Source organism: Nothoprocta perdicaria, unplaced genomic scaffold (genome assembly GCF_003342845.1).
Source record: "Nothoprocta perdicaria isolate Ctin4 unplaced genomic scaffold, notPer1 scaffold_52, whole genome shotgun sequence".
Lineage (NCBI taxonomy): Eukaryota > Metazoa > Chordata > Aves > Tinamiformes > Tinamidae > Nothoprocta > Nothoprocta perdicaria.
In genome coordinates this window covers 992,812-1,015,556 of record NW_020455777.1, presented here as the reverse complement: position 1 = coordinate 1,015,556, position 22,745 = coordinate 992,812, and the positions used below count along the sequence as shown (strand labels likewise).

Sequence of the window (22,745 nt, the reverse complement as noted above, 5' to 3'; positions counted from 1 at the left end):
AGATCCGGTCTCTCTTGCCCCAGGCTCCGGGCGCCGTTAGGAGAGGCCCCGGGCCGCGGCGCGGGGCTCTCAGGGGCGCTCCCGTGCTTTGGGGAGAGCCCCTCGCGGGAGGCAGGGGGCCCTGGCGCTGGACAAGCGCCCCGGGAGCGCCTTGGGCCCATGCGACGAACTGGGAGCTCGTTGAACGCGCGGAGAAACGGAGCCCGGCGGTGACGGGCGTCGCGGTCACGCCAAGCAGCGATGCTCGYGCCGTGTGCCCGCATTATCCGTACAGACCTATCCGTCCTGGCCCCTCCGTGCCGCTGCGGGCTGGCTGGGGTTTGGTTCGGAGGAGTTTTGGTGAGGTGCTGCAAAAACACGCTCTGCCGTTCGTGGTTGCTGATGACTGGTTCTTACTTGCTCCAAAAAGAGATATTTCAGGCTGAAGCTAAGCGTAGCTTGGGGTTTTATTACAGTTTTTGTTAAGTAAAAAAAGAAAAGAAAATAAATATTGGGTCTGCAGTTATATTTATGGAGAGCTGTGGGCTACTATCGACTTCTTTTTCCCCCTTCTCCAGATGGACTTCAGCTTTTCACTTTGCCTTGAAAAAGAGTAGGAGAGTTGATTCAACTGGATTTATACTTTATGGCAGGAGTTTTGCCTGGCTCCTGTTACTCGGTGGTGGTCCCAAGACTTTTACTTCAGTTTCCAAGATCTCTGATTCCCATATATTATTTAGTGGGGTCTTTTCTTTATAAATATTAGCAATTAATTAGGAATCACTTCAGCTCACAGGGCCTTTGCCATAATATTTTTCTATAAGAATATTGCTTATTCCAGACAGTCATGGAGGATACTTAAAATTTCTTCTCTTTTTGGCTTTTCACTTCAAGTGAGTGAATAAGGGGAAAAAAAAAGACATAGAGAAATATTAGTAGGAGTTAAAAGATTTATAGGAGATTTATAGAGCTTTTCTTGCCATGATTGCAATCCTGTGATGACATTTGCTTTACAGATGGTCTCTTGTATATTATTATAGTTTGGGATTTTATTTTTTGAGGTGGAGAGAAATAGAGTTCCCATTTTTCCATTTTTTTTTTCTTGGCAAGCATAAATGAAAGTGAAGACGCTTTTTTTTTTTTTTTTTTTTTGACAAGGATAACTGCGTTTGTGCAAATTCTGTGCAAATTTGGTTGAAGAGGGTGCGAATTCTGCTGATAATGGTACAGGTGGCTACCTGGCCACCTTAACTCTGGGATCATTTGCAATATGTTAAGGACTCTTAAAGAGTCTAAGGACTCTTTCAGTCCTTAACTCTGGGATCATTTGCAATATGTATTTTGYGTRTCCTTCCTCTGTGCAAGGCAGATTCCTAAGAAGCTGAAGTTGCCTTTTTGAGAGGTAGTCAAAAAAGCGCTTAAGTGGCTGGAAACACCCACGTCTGTCTCCCACCTGCAGAGATCACTCTCTCTCTCCCCTCTCTTTTCTTCCATTTTCTTTTTTTTTCCCCCATACAGGAGAAGTGCAGCACTGGCTTCAGCACTTTTAATTTAAGTGTCTGATCAGTATGCCTCATCTTTGACTTGACGGGATAATTGTGTATAGTCTTATCTTCCCTTTCTGATAGTCATGAAGGCCAGAGGAGCAGATGTGGTTGCTAACCTTATTTTATATGAGCTACTGCCCAGCAGATAATCCCAAGCTTGAAATTTTGTGAATTGTATTTTTATTGATACGYCCAAAGCTTTTGATAGTTTTGTTTCAGGAGGTGAAAGACGACAGCGCCGAGAATCGAGTTCTCACCTGCACGGGAATGATTCGATGGCGATAATAGACCCCTTGTGTGCTCAAAATGTTTGAGTTAGATGAAGCTGCAGCGCAGCTTGGGCCACAGGGGCAGCTATCCTGTTCCTGCCCTGCAGGGCACCGCTTCGGGGCAGGCAGCTACGCACCGCACTGCTCGGGCCCGCTCGCCCCGGGCTTGCCCGTCTCCCCACATCATCACTGTGTGCACTTCTAGACCTACCCTCCAGCTCTYACATTATTTCTCTCCTCCTCTCTCCGTAGCCTGGAACAGCAGGAGGTGATTGTAATGACATAACGTGTTTTCCCTTAGTGCCTGACAAGACAGAGGTATGCAAAGATTAAGGCAGCAGATTGAATAATTCCAAAGTTAAGGTTGTCTTTGCAACCTTAACCTGCGTTGGCATCGTGATGTCAGTAGAATCGTCCGATTCTGCCGTTGCATCAGGACCCTGTTTCATTCAGGGAATGAGTAGGGATGCAGCTCTGTTTTTTCCCTTTTTTTAACATCCTAGTAGTTCTGCATGTGGTCCGTGTATTATTTCTGCTCACTATCCAAATGCCATAATGAATACAGAATTTTTAATTTCCTCTGGGCTTTGCTGTGCTATTCTGACTAGACGTGCCTTATTATAGAGAACTGCTGTGGTAGCACCTTTTCGTGGAGAAAAGATACTGTCCTATTTTACATTTGGACAAATTTAGCTTTAATACCTGCACCAGTTTCCCTCCAAGCATCAGCCAGTTTTTGGCACAGCGTTTGGGAACTCTAGACTGATTTCTCCTGCTCCAAGAGGGCTTCTGCTTAGGGCTTCTGATTTGTGTATGTTCAGAGCTCAAACTGCAACTGGAGTCAGCTGCAGATTCATCCAGACTTCAAAGTCTTGCTCCAGATTAGGGAAGTGCAGAGGATGGAGAGTGTAACTGGTCTCTAGATGGGATGACTTTTCTCCGTCTTGCACTGCTGCTCTTYGGCAGGGGTTGGGATAACACCCACAGGGCAGCACCCAGCTTCTGTAACTTGCATGCCTTTTCTCCCTTCCCTTTTCTCCCTTGCTGCTCTTCCTGCCTCTTCCTACCTCATTGCCTGGAGAGTCTCCATCCATTGGTACCATCAGCCCATGCCGAAATGCTTCCAGCTTCCATGAAGCAAAGCAGGAGCTCTGCACATGGCAACCTTGTCTTTATTAACCAGCGTGTCATCCAGTTTTTGCCCTGAATGAGGCACAAGTCTTAGATGGGGATGGGAAAGAAGCTTAGCAGTATCATTGTGCACAGAGAAGATGAGCTTTGAAGTCACAGGTAGCCTTGTTTCTTAGATTTCTGAGTGTCAATGTGGTTGAGTTATACTTCTTGCACCTTTTTTTTGTTTTCTAGTTAGTTTTCTAGGTTAGTTGTATTAATCAGGCAGGAAAATCTGAACTAGCTGCAKTATTATATTAGAAGCTACATGGGATTGTGCATTTACCTCTCTAACTTCAGCCCTGTGATTTAACACAGTTCCCAACGGCAGTAGTTGGTCCTAATCATGTGCAGGCAGGAATAAGCGTGAGGAGACAGCAAGTTTCATGGATGCTTTCCCCAAAGTGCCAGAAGAGGCAGCTCCATAGGCTTCAGGTTGGGGAGCTTTGAATGACAAATTCTTCAGTTCTATCTAGCTAAGCTCAGACCCTTTTACGTAGTCAAGTCCAGTCAGTCTGCCTTTTTAAGGTTTGCGTTTCCCCTTCTAGACTCCACATAGTTGATTCCAGCCCTGAAATTCCTTCTCYAACCATTTATTTCTCTTGTTCCATTCAAATTCTTGCTTTTGTTGTTTAGTAGGCCCAAGTCCTCCTCTTCCTCCACGTGAAGGTACTTGTTTTAGCACCTTCCTGTCTGCTTGCCTTGCCTCTGTCACCCTTGTCTTCCTGGTGCTRGTGCCATCAGAAAATGGGAGGAAAAGGAAATGCTGCTTCTCTATTCGCAATATTTAAACTTATACTAAGATCAAGTTCATTATAAACAGTAACTTACCAAGAAAAGTATGGCATTATCTCTCTTTAAACTACCTTTAATGGTGCATTGGCAACTAACTTGTAAGACAATGTATTTCCTCTCTAGCATAGGTGACTGCTAAATTAACAGAACTGGCACATCAGAAAGCTGGCAGAAGGGAGTTGCCAGAGTTGAGCTTTATACGTGCTCCTGCCTGTGAGAATCCTTCAGGAAAAAAGGAGGAGCGTGTGGGAGAGCTGCTCGGGGTGGTGGTTTGCGGCCTCTCTGGGGGGAGCTTTCCCAGAGGAGGAACTCCCGCCTTGCCGAGCGAGGCGCTGCGAGCGGTACCCGCGCTGCCTGTGGTGCCCACGGTGCCCTCACGGTGCCCACGGTGCCCAGGGTGCCCTCACGGTGCCCTCACAGTGTTCGCTGCCCGGCTTCCTGCGGCGCCTCCCGCCTTCCTCGCCGGCTCCTGCAGCCGCCCTTGCTGGAAGGAGCTCCCTGAAGGAGCTCCCTGGAAGAGAGACGAGCACAGAGCTCCTGCCAGGAGCGGCCCCAGGCTGACACAACTGAAAATACAGCGTGCCTTCCTCATAAACAAGGTGCTTCGGGCTGTTTCGGAGCAGATTTACTTCATGCTGTGTATGACAGTGTTAGAAGGTACAAGAAGCTTGAAAAAGTCTACCTGAAACTAAAGCTCTTGTGCAGAATTGCCTAGTTTTCAAAAGGCCAGCTCTCTTTTTCACCAGGCTGTCATAAGTTTGTAAGGTTTTTAATCTGCTTTCAGGTAATGCTGTATGTGTGAAGAACTGAATCGTCAGCACGAGAGTGAGTGAGGTATTGAAAGCTGAGTCCAGCCAACAGTTAAGATCTGACACCCACCTCCCCACTTCCCCACCCCCCCCAAAAAAAAAAAAAAAAAAAAAAAAAAAAGAGCCGGAGAATTTATTAGAAAAATCAGAAAAAATAATTTTAAGTATTTATATACAGTGCTTGAATTGCTGTTATGTCTGAGTGTAGATTACTATTTACCATCAACTATTGCTGCATATAACATCGAAATCCAGTTTTACGCCCTAGTGGTGGTGTGTGTGGGAACCTCTTACGACCTGGCCTGAGGAGTCCCACCAATTTCAGTGACCTCCTGAGAATTTAAGTTTCTACACTGTTGCAGGAAGTATTAAAATGTAATTCCTATAAAGTTTCTAAAGGAAAGCCATTTTGTTTCAGAATTCCATTGACTGCTCCTAGCTGCAAAAATCAATTGAGTGCCATCTTCCACTGTCTGTATCGATGCAAATCAGTTTTAAAAAGACTTTCATATTACATTTTTAAAGTTTTTAAAACTATGCAATTAAATGCTTTTGTGGCCAATACAATTTGTGTTCTGCAAATCTTTGCAAATGGAATAATGAAATCATAGCTATGATACTGCTGAATAAAATAAATATTATCCTTTCATGCAAACAAGTTCACACCCATTTCATTTTTTGACAGCTATTTGCTATCAAAATGGTTATCAGTGTCCTGACTGCATTCCTTGCTCACGTGATTAGTCATGTGCTTTAACTGTAGCCTTTGCATGAGTAGTTAGGCCCCATGCAGTTAGGTTTTGAGTGAGGAAGTGCTGTTTTGAAAGTACTTTTCTTTGCCTCTACACATCTCGTGCTTTACTTCCAGTGATCTAACAAGCAGTGACAAAACCACTAGAAACTGCTAGTTGCTAGTCTGTGGACACCTTCATAAGATTTGTTCCATGTCACCTACTGCTTTAACTGGGGACGTGTCCCTTGATATTAAGATGTTGTGATGGTGGGCAGACACTCTTGCTTGTCTGATTTTCTTTTTCCTCACATACAAACGAAAACAAAAACATGATGGTAAACTTTGCATCCAGCTCAGGAGAGTAATCCAGATAATCTTCTAGGTATTTGAATTGCAACAGCATTGGTAAGACTTGGCCTTTCTTTAAGCAGTTTTTGTAGAAATTCAAATAAATTCAAGCTGACCTCTTGAAGTAGTAATGTAGACAGTGGTGTAGATAATTTCATTTTGAAAGCTTGCAGAATTTGGAGCAGAGCACTGGCATTTCCCAGTCGACTCCAGCGTCTGTTATGTGTAGGTACTTGCTCTGRTCTTCATCTCTCTTGCTCCCTTTTTCTGCTGCGATGGTAGCGTCCTTCAGGCCTCCTCCCAGGGCTCGCGAGGGGCAAGTTTCTGCTGCTGCTGCCTTGCAGGTCTGCTGGGAGCGGGGCTGCCTCCTGAGCGTTCCTGGCATTCCCTGTCTTTGCTCCTGTGCTGTAGATACCCCTTCGGAGCYGCGTGCAGTCGCGATCCCTCCCTGCTGCCCAGATCCAGAGGCCGGCGCCTCGGGCCCGACATCTCCAAGCTCCGGGGCTGCTTTCTTGCAGGGATGCTGAACACTGCAGCTTGTGGGGCTGCAGCCCCCTTGCCCACTGAATGGCTCCTTTAGCACAGGAAATAAAAATACTGTTATTACACTGAAGTTTGTAAAGTGTTAACTGATGAAATAAACTTTCCTAGACTTCTTTCTTTATTTCTTTATTTTTTTTCTTTCCTTCTTACCCTCAATAAACTTTTTGTGCTTTCAGACAAGTTCTGGTACAAAAATTTGGACAGATTCTGGGCAAATGCTTTCTACTGTTTGTGCATCTGTATGTGGTAGTAGAGCATCTCCTGCATCCCCTACCTTGCCCCATTCATCCCTTTATTCCYACCATTAGCTGAAAAGTTGCTTGACCGGATGCTTAAGAGTCTGCTTTAGTTACTAGAATGTCTTTTGCTTAAGACATCAGGATTARTTTATTGTAAAATTTCAAGGTATTAAAAGCTATGGGAAGGCTACAGTGAAGGAATTCAGTGGTGGTCATGCTTTATTCTGAGGATGATTCACATGAGGRCAAAGCAAATGGCCAAGATTCAAAGCACATTAAAGCCGTGTAAAGTCACGGGTCTTTACATTCACCATGGTAGAGGTCACCATGAAAACCCACCCTACACCGATGAGTTTGAGGGGTCTCTCTGTCCCTGGCAGGGTGGTTTGTGACGCCAAKAACTACTCTTCAGCTGACCTAATAAATCTAACTCCCAAATTTACTTGGTTGAGAAGTCACCATTAGTGGTGAAGGTGGAGCCTCTGCCCTCGTCTCTTTGATTCGGTGAACTGGTGATGTTTGCAGTTGGACTGAGGGTGTGCAACGCAAGCTGGGGCGAGATGTCTTGTATGGAAGCTGTGTCCGTGCATCCTAAAGCTGAGCCAGAGCCTGAGCTGTTCTCTTGCGTTTTGGCGACAGRTGTTCAACACGAGGCCGTTGGCAAGGACTGCTGAGCACTCACGTTGTAGTGCGCCCAAGCCGGAGCCGTCCCGGCGAGTGTCAGCTGCGTGGGCAGCGCCGGTGGCTGCGGCACCGYGGTGCAGAGCCGCCGCTGCGCCCGAGGGAGCGGGTGCCCTCCTTGGTGCGGCCTGTCCCTGCCCCTCTGACTGGTTCTGGTGGGATGGAGGTTGTGCTGCGAGTGGGAGCCGTGGGTGACGCTGGTTTGTGTCTTGTGCTACGTGCTGATTTCACAGGCAGACTGTAGCTCTCGCTGTAGTGTCAGCCTGAAGGTGTTGACGTGGCAGGTACAGCTAAAGCCTTCATGGTTTCTGCTGCCTCTTCCCACTGCTGYTTTATTGTTAACCATTCTCAGTCTTTTGGAAAGAAAATCCCTTGGAGGCCAAGCATGTTAAACAGGGCTTAGTAGCTCTGATTGCCTGAAATCTTTTCTTGAGGTGGGCGATCGCTTCCTGTAACTACTTGTCTAACAGAGCTTGGCCTATCTGTTCATCAAGAAAACACACCCCAGGAGCCAGGCTACTTACAGTGTTTGCTCTCTTAAAACCCCTTCTGGGTGTAAGTGTTGACCAGCGCTACTCGGTTCCTGGGGGAAGGACCCGGATTACAGGCTTACACCTGGCAAGCCGCGAGCCGAACTCCTGCTGTAGTGAGGGGGTTGTGCGGAGCCGGGGCCTCCTGGAATGATCCAGCCGGCTTGAGACCGGTGTCCCTCAGCCGGAGCCGTGTCCCTTTCGCGCTCAGTGCGGATGCGCTGACGGTGTTGGCTTTTCTTTGCAAGAGCCCAGCAGGGAGTCTGGTGCCATTGGAAATGCCTGGGAGCTCGCCTGGATCTGCTGGGCTGGCTCAAGCAGTGTGGGGAGCCGCCAGGCCTTGTCAATGAGCGGTCCCACCAGAAGCAGGGAGCCAAACTGTTTTGAAAGGCCTTGCTCGTTTGCTCTTGCTGTTGCATGGACCATCCAAGCCTGTCTTTGGGATCCATGTGTGGAGCTGTTTATTCTCATTGCGCTTGAATCTTCTGTTAGACTCTTGAAAATGTGACCAATCATTTGTATTCATGTACTGCCTATACTGYCTTACAATTTACTGTATTGCCGTAGATGCTATTCTGCGTTACCATTGTGGCATTTGTGGTTAATCTTTTGAGTGCTAGATTGTATTCCAAGATTTACCTARCACATTGTTACAGCTTCGCTGGTCAATCTGTTGCTGTTTGTGTGTGTCTGTTTTTCCTGACGGTTGTGCTGCAGCGTGCTAATATCGTATGATTCCAGTTAAAATTCCAAAGATTCATTCGAATGGCTGGGGGGGAGTAGCCCTCACGCAATGAGTCAGCTCTGGTGCAGAGTGAGCGATTTTTGGCCGGGTAAGGTTGTAAAGGGAGTATTGTTCATGGGAAAGCCATGGAGACAGACAGGGAGATACTGGAATTGCAAAGTTGGTCCCATGAGTACTCCTTTTGACCTAGGTAGCGTGTCCTTGGCCTAGGTGCTACAGGTGATACTGGAGCGAAGGCAGAGCAAAAGCAAGACGTGCGTGAGCGTTTTGCAGCTGCACTGGTGGGAAGACTTCAACATGTTCTTAGAACATTTCTTTGACTAGATGTATGACATCTCACTGTCACCTTTAGTTGTTTGAAGGTGATTGTAGGGCTGCCTCTTCCACCAGCAGGCACACTTCTTTCCTCTGCCCCCAGGCTCGTGTTTCTAATACCCTCCTTGAGCTTTACTGGTGATCATTAGTCTGTGGTGAGCTGAAAAAAATGCTGACAAACACAGGGAAATATTCTTTGTTCCTGTGCTCTGAGCGCAGAAGCTCTGGTCCTTACACACTGGGTAGTGCGGGAATGTGGGAGGAAGAGTGAATGTTCCTTTACGCGTTGAGCACTTATGGTTTTGAACAAATGAAAGCATCCCTGAAACTGAAGCCTTAGATATGTGGAGTCTGGCTTGCTGGTCACATCTTTGGTCTTTCAATGGGTCTGTAAACAGAAGTAAACATCATTCTCCCCCCCATTTGCTTCATCAGAGAGAACTTCTTCAAAGAGCTGTTGCTTTGCTGCTTTCCTTTGTGCCATAAGATGAGAAGGTGGGAAGGACAGGCTTCCTTTACTTTCTTTATTTCATTTTTTGCCTGTAGAAGCAGGTTAATGTGCTTTACGTTGAGGGAGATTGATCTCAGCTGTCTGCTTCCATTGGTGTTTGAACCTGGAGAGAAAAACTGAGAAAAAAGCAATCACCCAAAGCAACTTCCTTGCAGTCTTTTACCACACTCATGTTTYGGAAGGAACGTACTTTATTTAAGCCATGAGCTGTCTTCGCTCGAGTGAGAGCTTGTTCTGAGTACTGCGTGTTATTTCTGTTGTAGCGTGCATTTAGGTACTACCATTTACAGCTATTTTTAAAAATACTGAGCAAAATTGCTATAGTAGGTAAGATTAAACTACATGTAATTTTTTAATAATGTCTTATCTGTAAAAGGATGATCAAATAACTGAGAGCACTCTCAAGGTTGTGAATTGATGGAAAGAGGTCTTCACATTTGTGAGTGTGGCTCTAGTACTCAATGACCTGAGTGTGGTGCCTTTGCTCCTAAGACAAGTCAGTTGCTGTGGATGGGAAAAATTTCCCTAAAAAATGCCTTCTCTTGCGTTTCTCATTTATTCTTTAGGTAGGAATGTGTGACGTGGTTATGGCTATGTTTGGCAGGAGATGTGAATGGAGAGAAGTTTGCAAGGGGTACTCAGTACTACAGAGTGTTTTACACAAGTGTACCTGGTGAAGTTTGAATTATTAGAGGGAGCAGAACATTGGTTGGATCATTCCTATGTGCTTTTCAGGCAGTGGAGGTTTCTGCTTGCCCAAATACTCTGTTACTACAAGAGTGGTGGGGCTCAGGAGTGAAACAACTTTCATAGCTGCGACCGGCGCTTCAGGTGTTGTGGTGGAAACAGCGCAGCGTTTTCACCGAGGCCTTCCCAAACCAGCAGGCCTCGGAAGAGCCAATTTCTGTCAGTGAAGGAGCAGGAAGAACAAGGAGGTCTCTGCATGGAGGGACCTCGACCTTTCTGTGTACACAGCTGAGCGCCGGGAAGAGAGACAGGCTGCATTTCCAGTGTTTCCTGTCCTGCTGCGCTGACAGCAGTGACATTTCAGGCGAGCTCCCGGCGCAGSCCAGTGAGAAGAGCTCCTCCTGCTAGGAACGGGCTGGTTTTGGAGCAGCCTGGGTGCCGCTGCCTAGCAGTCAGCTCTGCAGCTCCGCGCACCGGGGTGCTCCCCGTGCCGCCGTGTTTCCTTCCAGCTGCTCCTTCGCGCTTCTGCCGCGGCGCTTGCGTCACCGTCGTGGCCAGCCGGGCTGTGCGGATGAGGAGTGAGGACCAGGTGAGGAAATGTCTCTGTAAACGGCTGGTGCCAGCTAATTTACTTAAATGGCCAAAAAAAAAAAAAAAAAAAAAGACACCACTGCCTAAAACTTAAAGATTCTGTTGCTGCTCATTGCCGTGTTATTTGGGACTTTCTTAAGGTTAATCTTTGCCTAAGTAAGTTGTGGAGTGAAAAGCAAGGGCAGATCGTGTTTCACAGTCCTTCTGTTGATGAAACAAGGAAAAGGGGAAAAAATCTATTCAAAGTCACCTTTAAAATAGTCTCTAGGCACTCAGAACATGATTTTAAACAAATAAATATGGAAGCATTCTGTGGAAAACAGAATGTGGCTATTTTGTTTCTTCAGAAAAAAAAGAGAATAATTTCAGCCACTTATTCATGCTATTTTTTAATTCAAAAATGTGTATTTCTCAGGGGATTACATGTTTTTGTTTTGTTTTTCCCGGATGTTTTTTGCATCCAAGATGCGGGACTACGTCCAAAAGCTAGTGAAGGATGGATGAAGAAGCTTAAAATCCTTACTCCTAAGCGGGAGACCTCCAGACCTGTCTGCATATTAACTTCTGGGCTGTCAACTGTAATTATACATCCCAGTATTGCAACACTTACACTCCGGGACGTGTGATGAGCATAATTGGACTTCTGCTGTGTTCTTTCTGTCTGCCTCATGGCTGTTGTGGAAAGGAGTATGTATCAAAATAGATAAATAGAGGCAATGCATAAATGAGAACTCTTCCTAGTAGTGCTCTCCTTAGATCTCGCTCCACGTCTGGCTTGCGAGGGTTTGTTTTGCACGGTTGCAGTTTAATTGGCTCCGCTGAGATAAGTTGCATAAGAGGGGTGTAATTGCAAGCTACACTTGCAGACCCTAAATAAGTTGAGAGTGATATTATCCTCAACATGGAAGAAAATCTGGTCATTGGCAGCCCGTAAAATTGATGCTTTTCAAAGACACCTCAAAAAGTGCATGTTCTTGGTGGGCTTTTCAGACTTCTAAGCTGGTAAGAATATAGATCTAACATACGTTGAAGGAGATTTCGGAGCGCCCTGAGGGAATATTTCTCTCATCTAGCACTATCGTTTCCAGTTTAGTGACTTGTCGTCTTTTCCTTTTTACGTCCGATGTTTATAAACAAGCTCATGTTTTGATTCATGGCATAAGCTCTTTTTGCTTGGAGAGAATGTTCTTGGGAATGTGTGTTTTCCGTTGTTGATAGCTCAGTTCCAGAAGGAAAGGAATCGCAGGAAACTCTCCTTGCAATTGTGCTGTGCCTGGCATCTAGAGCAGAGACAGACAAATGGGGTGAAGGATGGTTGTGGTGAATGGCTCGGCTGGAGTTTCTCGCACTCTTTGTGCCCCCTGTATTCTGGATAACCAAATAAGTCTTCAGAGGTGCTACGATCTGAAGGACTTTTCTGAAGATACTCGGTAGGCTTTTGTTTGTTTATAGCTTTTTTTAGCAGAAAGTTGAAGAAAAGGGGGCAAAAATACTAGAATATCAAACGTTTAGTGTTATTATTTTTTTTCTCTGTCACAGATGATTAATATATCTCTTATTGAAAACCTGTAAAATTAATGTAGCCACTCATTCCAGTACAGATTTAATTGTATTATTCATATTAACAGTGATTGTAATTGGACTAATAACAATCCAAGCTACATTTTGTTTTCCTATTTATCAGATAGAAATTTGAAGTCCTAGGAAGAAATTGGGAAGGAGAGCAGTTTGTTGTCATGAGGCTCAGTGTCTCTCTGTTGCAAATCCTGGCGCTCTCAGCTTGAGAGGCTCTGGAATTCCCGGGCGCCGTTTGCTCCCTTTCACGCACTGCGCGAGGCAGCACTTGACCAGGAAAAACCCCAAAGAAACATTCAGCTATTAGCCAAATGCAGAAATACACAGAGAGGGAAAAGAGGCAGCCTGCCAGCCCTTATTGTCGCTCTTTTTTTTATCTTTTGGGAAATGGAGGAAGCAGGAAGTAAAAAATACAGAGGAAGAAATCCCAAGCCGTATTTGCGATGTTTGACTAAGGGTCTTAAACTTCATGATTAGACTCTGTTCAAAATGAGCAGAGTCTAAAATCCAAATGATTTTTTCCTGTCCTTTCTGTTCCCTTCTCTCTGCAGTTGTGCAGGCAGAGGCCGGAGGGCTGTGTTGTCTGTGCTGCTTAGRTGAGGGAGGGGAACATGTTGCTAATGACAGATGCAGGACATGTTTGTGTAGAAGATGATACTGCTACCAGGAGGGAATTGAAATTAATGGATCGTTGCTCAAGGATATAGCAAAGGCTGCTGCTTTGCTGGTAAAAGACTTATGTGGCTTAATTAGTTAATTTATTACCTATATGCGTTGCAGAACTGCTTGGTTTGTGAAATTAAGCTCTCAAGCTTGTTGGTAAAGGTGGTATAGTCCTTATTTGCCTGAGCAGAGTGAGGAAGGTCGTCCTTTCTGTGTAAAAAACATAAGCAGTTYGTCTTGCTTTTCAAGGCCCTCTGCTGCCCGTTCCTCTCCCTACCTCWTGTCTCTTGCTTCGTGGCAAAGGAAAGATCAATTCCTGCCTCTCCTTATGGCCGCATGGCCAGCCTGTGTTGCTGGACTGTTTGTCGAGCAGGCATTTCTGTGGGTTCTCCCTGTGCTGCCCCTCGGGTTTCAGCGCAGCCCTCCCGAAAGAGCCCCGGAGCTTCCCGGCCGCTTGGGCCTTACACTTGCCTTTCAACGCAGCCTCAGACCCCTGCGGGTGGCTGATCCCCCTGGGCTCTTCTGGCTCTCGAGCTGCCTGCACAGTCATTTTGTTCCCTTCTCCCCACATTTCTGTATTTCCTTTCGTATACTTTTTTTTTTTTAATAGCAAAGACTGTTTTTTATCCTTCCCCAGAGCTGGTGCTTGTGGGCCTGTTGATGATACAGATCRTGAGTAAGAGCTCCCATTTGTATTTAACACAGCCTTTAAAAAAGCCTTGCAAACAGCAAGTCCCAGGTGGTTTTGAGTTATTAATGTGTCTGTTTTATGTTCCACAGAAGCCCCTTGTGCTACTCCCCTGATCTGCAGCTTTGGCAGGCCCGTGGACCTCGAGAAGGATGACTACCAGAAAGTCATATGCAACAACGAGCACTGTCCTTACAGCACCTGGATGCACCTGCAGTGCTTTTATGAGTGGGAGAGCAGCATCCTTGTCCAGTTCAACTGCATTGGCCGAGCGAGGAGTTGGAATGAAAAGCAGTGTCGCCAAAACATGTGGACAAAGAAGGGATACGATCTCGCTTTTCGCTTCTGTTCCTGTCGATGTGGGCAGGGCCACCTGAAGAAGGACACCGACTGGTACCAGGTGAAGAGGATGCAGGATGACAAGAAGAAGAAATCCGTGTTGGAGAAGAGCACGGGAAGGTCGATGGCGGAGTCGGCCGAGGAGGCCAAGAAGGGCAGGCCATCCAACAAGCCCCAGAAGGGCCTAAGTCACGACATCCAGCGAAGGCACTCGATGGACAGGCAGAACTCCCAGGAGAAGGGGGTCGCCGGCGGGGGCTACGCTGCTCGCTCGCCRTGTGTCTCTCCCGGCCAGTCCCCACCAACCGGCTACTCCATCCTCGCCCCCACTCACTTCAGCGGCCCTCGCTCTTCGCGGTACCTGGGCGAGTTCTTGAAGAACGCCATCCACCTGGAGCCTCACAAGAAGAGCATGGCTGGCGGGGGCGTCTTCAGGAACGCGCACTTGGATTATGGGGCAGCTGGGCTGCAGGCACATCGGTCGGGACACTTCGATGCCCCCGTGCAGTTCTTGAGAAGGCTTGATCTCTCCGAGCTTCTTACGCATATACCGAGGCATAAGTTGAATACTTTCCACGTGCGGATGGAAGACGATGCCCAAGTGGGTCAAGGGGAGGACCTTCGGAAGTTTATTCTTGCTGCTCTTAGTGCCAGCCACAGGAAYGTTGTAAACTGTGCGCTCTGCCACAGGGCGCTGCCCGTGTTTGAACAGTTTCCGCTGGTGGACGGAACGCTGTTCCTTAGCCCCTCCAGACACGATGAAATTGAATACGATGTTCCCTGTCACCTTCAAGGTACAGGTCGTCTGTCGGTCGTGTTAGGTCTCGCTAACCAAAGGAACTGCCCTTTGTGCTCCCCTCCCACCCCTTTTCAGATTTGCTCCCTGATTCTGCATTTACTAAGCAGTTCTGTGAAGCCCAATGTCATGTCCAAATTATCATCCGGATCAGATCAAAATGCTAAGGAGGGAATTATAAAAAGCAAATACTGTGTAGGAAGATTCATGCCTCGTGTTTAGCCTTTCTACTAAGGGATTTCTCGTTCGGGTAATAGACAGACCATAGGAAGCTTTTTCCACAACTCTGTCCTGCAGTGCATGGGCACCAATTTATGTGTTGTGAGCTTTAATYCAAGCCATACATCATCCTTTAAAATTTGAGCACACTGTGCTGCAGCCTGGATGAAAGTTCCGTTTGTACCACAAGTCAGTCATGCCTTTCATCTTTTGTTAGGGCCGTGAATATCCGTTTTGTTTTCGTGAGAACAGTATTTTTTTATTGGGCAAGGACAGTAGTCTGACCTATATTAACGCCAGCCCAACAAAGACTATTTTTGTGGTCTGGACTGATTGGACATGGTAAAAGTAAATGTTAGTTGTGGTGGGATGAAGTAGCAATGGTAGAGTGGGGAGTCCAAGCTTGCTTCCAAAGCCTGCCTCATCAGAGGGCATCCCAGTCATGTTCCTGCTCCGTGCTGGGTTGGGATCAAGACGTGTGTTATTTTATTTGCCCTGGAGAAGCCAACAGTTGTGGGCTAGGCTGAGCTGCAGCTCTTTCTGAAAGAATTTTCCCAAACTAAATTATCAAAGCACACAAGTGTCGTAATACCCTGCAAAACATGTTAGTGCTGCAGCCTATTTGCAGCTTGTGTGGCTAAAATAAGTCAGAGAAAAGAGTGGTAGTTCAGTCTACAAAAACATACATGTTAAAAGATGTAACAGGAAGGCGTGAACAGCAGGTTTTTCAACATACAAGCTTTTCCTCCTTTCAATAAAATTTATTATATCCCATGCATGGTCATAATATATGTTATGTATTTCTTTGTTTAGCAGACTTTGGCTTTTTTCGCCTTAAATCACTGCATGCTAAGTCACTGCATTGTATTCATGATGACAACATTGTTTCCATCTTGCCAAATGTACTTTAAATAGAAGGGGYGATAGGTGAGAAACATGAGCTAAAAAGTCTGCAGGATAAACATATATATGGGAGGTACCAGGACTTATTTGTTTTTGCTGGGAGCATGTGTGTGATTTCATCGGTGCTAACAGCCACTTTGGTAATAGTGAAACTGTCAGTTGTTAACCTTTAGCATTAGGAAACGGGAAGAGTGAAACTGCAGAATGATTTTTTTTTCTCGTTATTAATTGGATATTTTTACTCCTTGAGTGATATATCTGTAAGTTTGTTCAGACAAAATGCTGTAAATAATTAATTGTTAGAATTCTTATCTCCTTGACCTAAGTGAAATGGTTTGTTTTCAGAAGTATGATTTGAAATGAACTTAAGCTGCAAGGTGCTGATTTCTCTTAGTAAAGAAAATAGCTTGTTTGTTTATTTGAAGCGTGTTTAAGATACCAAGTGTTTGGTTTCCGTTACAACATGGAAATTCAAATTAAACGATGAGGGACTGCTAATATGCAAGAGCAATGTATAACTTCAGATRAGAAAAGTTTATATGTCAGGAAGAGTCTTGATTTTCTTCTCATTTTTCTAAAATAGTTGGCTTAAAAAAAAAACAAAATGAAAAAACAGCTGTTACAATTTCTGGTGCCGTCTAATTGTAAATTGTTAATATTTTATTCCCTTACAGCCAGAAAAGCTGCAAGTTGTCTGTATTTGTGAAATAACAAATTGYCATGTGTCTAACACTTCAGTGCTCAAGAGCACAAATTGCAGTCCAAGATAAACATTCCTAATATAGAGCCCTATTTTGCAGCGGGTTTGTGACTGCATTACCTCTTAACTTGGTCTGGTACAGCAGTGCAAAATACGGTACATTACAGAGTTAGCCCTCACACTTGTTATTGCCAACTATTAAATTGCAAATCAATTATTTTGYTACAAATCACTCTTAATCTACATGCCAGATCTTTGGAATTTGTGTGTGTTTTTTATTTTGTGTGAAACCTGCATCTTAGATTTTACCTTGAGTTTATTAGCACTTAAGTAGACAAAATATTTCATTATAAAGTCAGAAATGGTTAATTTTTTTAAAGTCAATATAAGTAATCTTTTGGAAGTCATCTTGCTTATAGAACTTTATGTTAGAGTTCAATAGATCCATATTCCTGTATGGCACATTAATATCTGTGTATATGTAACATATATTATACACATGCACACACATGCACGTGCATACATATCTAATGTTCTAAAATATCCTCACCATAAATGAGTGGTCAGGGGAAAAAAAACATGACAGAAAATTGCTGTTCCATCACTTGCCTTCTTCCATTAGGAATATTAGGTCCTTATTTTCTTCTTTGCTGAAAGATTTTTGGCAAGTTCTTCCATGAATCCGTACCCAACTTGCTCATAACCTTCAACACTTCTCCACATCCTCCGTGAGGTGGGGATGAAGGCTGGAAGAACTGCGGAGGATCATATACACGGCTGAAGCTGAGAACTGATCGTATAGCATAGTCTGCTCCTCTTACAAAATGTTTTGCTAAAGTTGACCAGCAAATGAGAGGAGGGAAGGTTGATCTGTAATTTCTGAGTTTTTCATCCAGGGCAAAGCGTTCCAATCAAGCTATATGTATTTTCAACAGAGAGAAACAGTTATTTACTTCATCATTCATCTTATTATTTTTTTWAAAAGTTATCAGTGAGGTGTGATTTGTATCATACTGAAGGCAAATAACTCATTGCAGGAAATGGCTGTTCTAATCTTCCGTGACATTTTCCTTAAGAAATGTGTTTCCTGTTCACAGGAAGGCTTATGCACCTCTATGCTGTTTGCGTAGACTGCTTAGAAGGGGTTCACAAAATTATCTGCATTAAGTGCAAGTCCCGATGGGATGGAAGCTGGCACCAGCTGGGAACTATGTATACCTATGATATTCTGGCAGCCTCTCCCTGTTGTCAGGTTAGTATTATACGTAAATAAGATTCATAAGGTCAAATTCAGACTGATGGGAATTAAAGCAAAGGCTTCTGTTTCTGTGTTCCATCCCCTTCCTTCCTTCCTCCTTCCTATGCCTATGGATGCAACCCTGCACGSCACAGTCTGTCTACAGTCCCTGTCCCTTTGTCCTCCTTTATGAAGAACAAATACTCGTAGCTGGACCTAAAACTAATGCTATAGCCAGTGGTTAATGGGTAGTTTTTGAAGCAAAGTTGCCTCARATGTCTTCACACTTAAACCTGGTGGTGCTTGGGATGATCACTAGTAAATATTTTTGTCATCACAAGTAATTTTAGTAGTATTTTAATGGCAAATATACAATTTTAGCAGCTGTTACATGCATTCAGGCCTCTCTTAGTTGCCTGAATTGTGTTTTATTGTGAGATAGTTGCACCAAAAAGCCAGGGGAATGGAAAGCCTAAAGAGTCTGTGCTGGGCGGTTACCTGTTTCTCAGTCTTTGCTGTGACTGTAACACTGGTGGTCTGCAATAGCCTGAAAAAAGCTTTTTTATTTCATATATTATCTGCCTAATTTATACTTTGAATGTGGAAAATCCAAAACCTTGGGCTATTTCAGGCAGACATCAGGCTTCCAGATCCAGCATACTAGGGAGTTTTCCAGGGAACTGAGGTATTTTGCTGTAGCAGTAGCTAGCCTGTGGTAAATAGCTTTGGGGAAGCCCTAAGGTGCTGTTATTATGGGAAAGGGACAGTGGTCTGTTCAAGAATGGCCCTGTTGACTTCAGCTTTTGTTCCCTGCTGGGTTAGGTGCCTCACAGATACAGATTTACCCATTTGAGATGTGACCACTTGAGGATATTGTGCATGTTTTCTGTAAAGCTTGGCAGTAGCTTCATTGCTACTACTGCCAAGCACCAGCAGTCTCAGCTCTCAGTAAGCTTTAAAAAGAGAACAGTCTGTGCCCTTGTAGAGATAGCAGTGCAGGAGAAATATAAAAGATGGTCTCTTCAACATGCAAAATGCAATTTAATTTTAAATTTAACATACTTGCCRAAATATATTGTTCGCAAGAGGAACAGAGTTGGTGCTGCTGGATAAAATGGCAGTTGATAACAATTGTAACTGCGAACAGAAACGTTATCTCCAAATTTTGTTTGTCTTGAGATCGTAGTGTTTATTTTTGTTTTTTACGAGATCTTTGAGATCTTTGAAACATCTGTCACTGAGCCTGACTTACTAAGTTTTGTAAAATTAAAATCAAAATTTAAATCTGAATTGCTGCTTTTGAATGTACAMGACAAGAGTTAAAATCTCATTGCACGGGAGCCTTAATGATATGATTAATGGAGAGTGTGACAGAACATTTCAGTAATAGAAACAAATACAAAATCCTTATCTTCAGTGACTCTGCTGGGTAATACACATTTTTGTTTCCTTGTGATTTTTATGGATGATTCCATGTATACAGAGGGATGATGTTAAGCTATGCTATATAATTTATCCCTGAATTGCCTTGCTAATTTATGTTTTGAATGATTTCATACCTTGTTTCATAATATTTAAGTGTACCTCACAAATATGCATATAGGATAATTGAACAAACTGCAGTCACTGTCCAAAAGGTTGCACAGCAGCTGGTGGGTGTGCTGGATGCTTTTGCAACAACACAAAWATGCCACTTTTTCAGTGAAGTCATGCAAAACTGCATCCCGTTAGTTTGCATTTCCTGGAATTTCTGCTGTTGAAGCAGGGCAGATGGCTGAGGACTTTTTTGGTTGGTTTCTTTGCGAGTTTTGTCTCAGCAGTGAAAGTACTTTAGTAATTTCTTTCCTCCCCAACCCTTCCCCACTGGAAAATTCATTAAATCAGTGTTGCTGCAGAAAAGCATTTGGTTCTTTTCACTGAAGAGCTGAAGTTTTCATTACCGTGTTGGGCAGTCAGGGTATTGGGCAGATGTCAAGGTGCTGTTCAGCTCAGACCCTGGGTCCTTATTTGCTGTCTTCTCTCCTGAACTCCCTTATGGTCTCACGTCTCTGCTGCATCTCTTGAGCTTTTCAAACTGCCTGCTGTGCTTTCACACTGCATTTTGCTTTCTTTCCATCAAATGTCCCTATTTTCTCCAACCAGATCCCTTCTCAAGACTTGATTTTGTTTGTTGCTGCTGTTCATAGCTCTGTCTGTTCTGGCCTTTACCCTTTAATCGTTCCTCATATCWACCCAACTACTGTTAGTCCTTTTCTCAGTTGGATTTTGCAGAATAGTTTGCATGCTTTAAATGATGTTTGGTTTGCGTAGCATAATATGCAGTATAAATATTTAAAAAAATACTTAAAGTGATACAATACCATGGCATGCTGATAAAAGAGAGGAAGCTATGTATATTTGTTAAACTGGAAGATCAGAATGCTTAAGTGTGGCACGGACAAATCATGTTCAAACATAAAATGAAATAGCTGCACAGTGGGAATTGCATGGCACAAATGTAAAATTTCCCTTTGCTTCAGGGTTTCATTTATGGTTTCTTGAGACAGCACTATTTATCCTAAGAACTTGGAGGAATTGGTTTAGAGATTAATCAACATAAAACAATCATACATACTTATAAACTTTGGAATTACGTTCCTCTCACCAGTCGGAATTGGGTATAACTTATGCTGCAGTGTTTGGAGATCTCCAGTGGTGTTATTTCATGTGACAGACATTCTTAGGATGTCTACTGAAGTCTGATACATGACCTCAGTTGTAATGATTTCCAGAATGTGTCCTTTTTAGGGTATTTACTAGAAAGCTATTAACTTATATGCCTAGCATAAGTGGCAGGAATTCATCGTGATCAAAACAGCTCACGGGGATGTTCTCTGCCCAGCTGGAGTACCCTGCTACATGGCCTGTTTTTGCACAAAGTTGTGCCAAAAGTTAGCTGCACTTTACCAAACCTGCTGGCTCTCTGTGAAGGGAAAAACAAACCTCTTGCTGTCTCTGGCAAGGTTCAGCAGTCTTCCTCCTCTCAAGTGAGCTAAGAAGTAGGCAGTGTCAAATGTTTAGTTAAATTAGGATTCTAAATTTTGGAAAGTTAGTCTTAAAACCGGTTATCTAAACTCTGGGACTTACACACTTTTGAAGAGAGGTTGCTTAAAAGAGTAACTTGAGAAAAGTTTAATGTCAGCACAGCAAGCTACCTACTAATTTCTACCCATCTTGCAAAAAGCTTCCYGGCAGGCTGCGAGCAACAGTCTTGCAGTTGGGAATAGGCTTGTGAATAAGTTATCAGACAGGTAAGTGTCACCCTCCCCAGCAGATCCCAGTAGTGCCAGTCTCTTGAGTTAACCTCTTGCAGGGCCRAAGGAAGGGTCTGTGTCACGTTCTGTTTTTCTGTAGTGAGGAATGGAAGCAAAACTTGTTATTTCAAAAGTGTTTTTTACTTTTCTACAGGCTCGACTGAACTGTAAGCACTGTGGGAAGCCAGTCATAGATGTACGGATTGGCATGCAGTATTTCTCTGAATACAGCAACGTGCAGCAGTGTCCACACTGTGGAAACCTAGACTACCACTTTGTGAAGCCATTCTCTTCGTTTAAAGTTCTGGAGGCTTATTGACGAAAGCTTTGCTTTAGTAATAGCTATTTTATGGGTATTTCAACTTTATTACATATCTTTTTATAGGATTCATTCTGTGATGAAATTATTTTTTTTTTCTAACTGAAAGAGCAGCTTCTTTGTCTGTGTACATATTAATATGTATATATACATGTTGTTAAAAGCAGGATCCTCCTGACAAGATCTCTGTGAAGGCTGGAGGCAAGCCAATTTAATGGCCTTTGAATATATCCCGAGCGTGGGGTAAATTTGAACTAAAAATGATTTGGTTTTATTTTTTGTATTGTTGTAATACGGTTTATAGCAAAGGTGTGGGGAGACATACAGGACAGAGAAATATGTCCGTGGGAAAGTGCTTAATTTTGTAGGGTGATGTTCCTSTAGCTTGGTGGAAATGGGAAATCCTTGGGAAGAAGTCATCCTGCTACTGTTGAATTAATCGAGTCTTTGACGTTGATTCCAATGGGAGCAGGAGTGGCCCTAAACGGTCAGTCATCTTGGCAGGCTTTCTTTTAGGTTTCCCAGGATGGGGCAAACTGAGATACTGTGACAAGTGAATGTAAATCCATGCCAGCCAACGCAATCCTGACATGAAGTTTTCTTGGGGTAGCAGCTTCCCCTCGTCCGTGGCTCCTGCGGCAGCGGCACCGCTTCCACCAGTGCTCTCCCTTCAGCAATCCGACCATTTGTTTGTACCAAAACAAGCTGGAGATCCTAAAATGCTTTATTTAAAGGTATTTCCTCACAGGTATTTTAGGACTCACATTAGGATATGTGAGAGGAAGAGGCTGAACGGAAAGGGAGCGTGYTCGTGTGTGTCTGCTGGGCCCAGGACTTTGCTGCCTTCTGCAGACTGGTGCGACTGGTTTGCAAAGAGGGCTGTACAGCAGGATCTGGGCTGTGAGAGCTGTAAGACCTGAGAGGTACTTCTTAGGAGACTTGGCATTGATTTTTAAAACAATTATTGTTACACCTTTATCTTTCAAAATTATGTACATCCAGGCTTTAAAAGCTTGGAGACTAATTAAGAAAACAAATTTAGTGTAATTTTTTTCTACGTGCCTGTGTGCTGTATCTAATAGACTGTACATTAGGCAATGAATTTGTATCGTAGGGGTGGGCCCTGTAGACTCTGCCGATGTTGTTTCTTGGTTCTGATTTCTCCTTTCCTAAATGAAGGTTTTGAAATAGGCCATTAATCTTTTGCTCGGCTTCTCAAGCCAATTGAGATTTTTTGTTTGTTTGTTTTTTTGCTTTGCTCCACAATATATCTCCATAATGGAGTGACTGTCCCCTCTGGAGGTACAACTTTTACTACTTTTAAAAAGATGGGATTATTTTCTGTTTCCTCTGAAGTTTTGAGACACTGTTTTAAAACAAATTATGTTTTTCCCAAATTGCAATATTAAAGAATGTATCTCTTGAAATTACAATCTTGAAAATGGCCCTGATACTTTGCATGCGCTATGAAAGAATACAGAAAGGCCGCAAGCCAAAAAGGTCTTGTATGTGCTGGACCAA

The 22,745-nt window shown here is 44.0% G+C and overlaps 1 protein-coding gene across 1 annotated transcript in view; it reads left to right on the top strand.

Annotated features, from left to right (window-relative positions):
- HECA (hdc homolog, cell cycle regulator) overlaps window positions 1-21,790 on the top strand; it is a 25,135-nt gene extending 3,345 nt beyond the window's left edge. The window contains exons 2-5 of the mRNA XM_026048194.1: window positions 7,072-7,313; window positions 13,481-14,551; window positions 17,473-17,627; window positions 21,060-21,790. Of these exons, the coding sequence (XP_025903979.1) occupies window positions 7,072-7,313; window positions 13,481-14,551; window positions 17,473-17,627; window positions 21,060-21,224 (1,633 nt within the window). The 3' untranslated portion in view covers window positions 21,225-21,790. The remainder of the gene's footprint in view (window positions 1-7,071; window positions 7,314-13,480; window positions 14,552-17,472; window positions 17,628-21,059) is intronic.
- The last annotated feature ends 955 nt before the right edge of the window (window positions 21,791-22,745 follow it).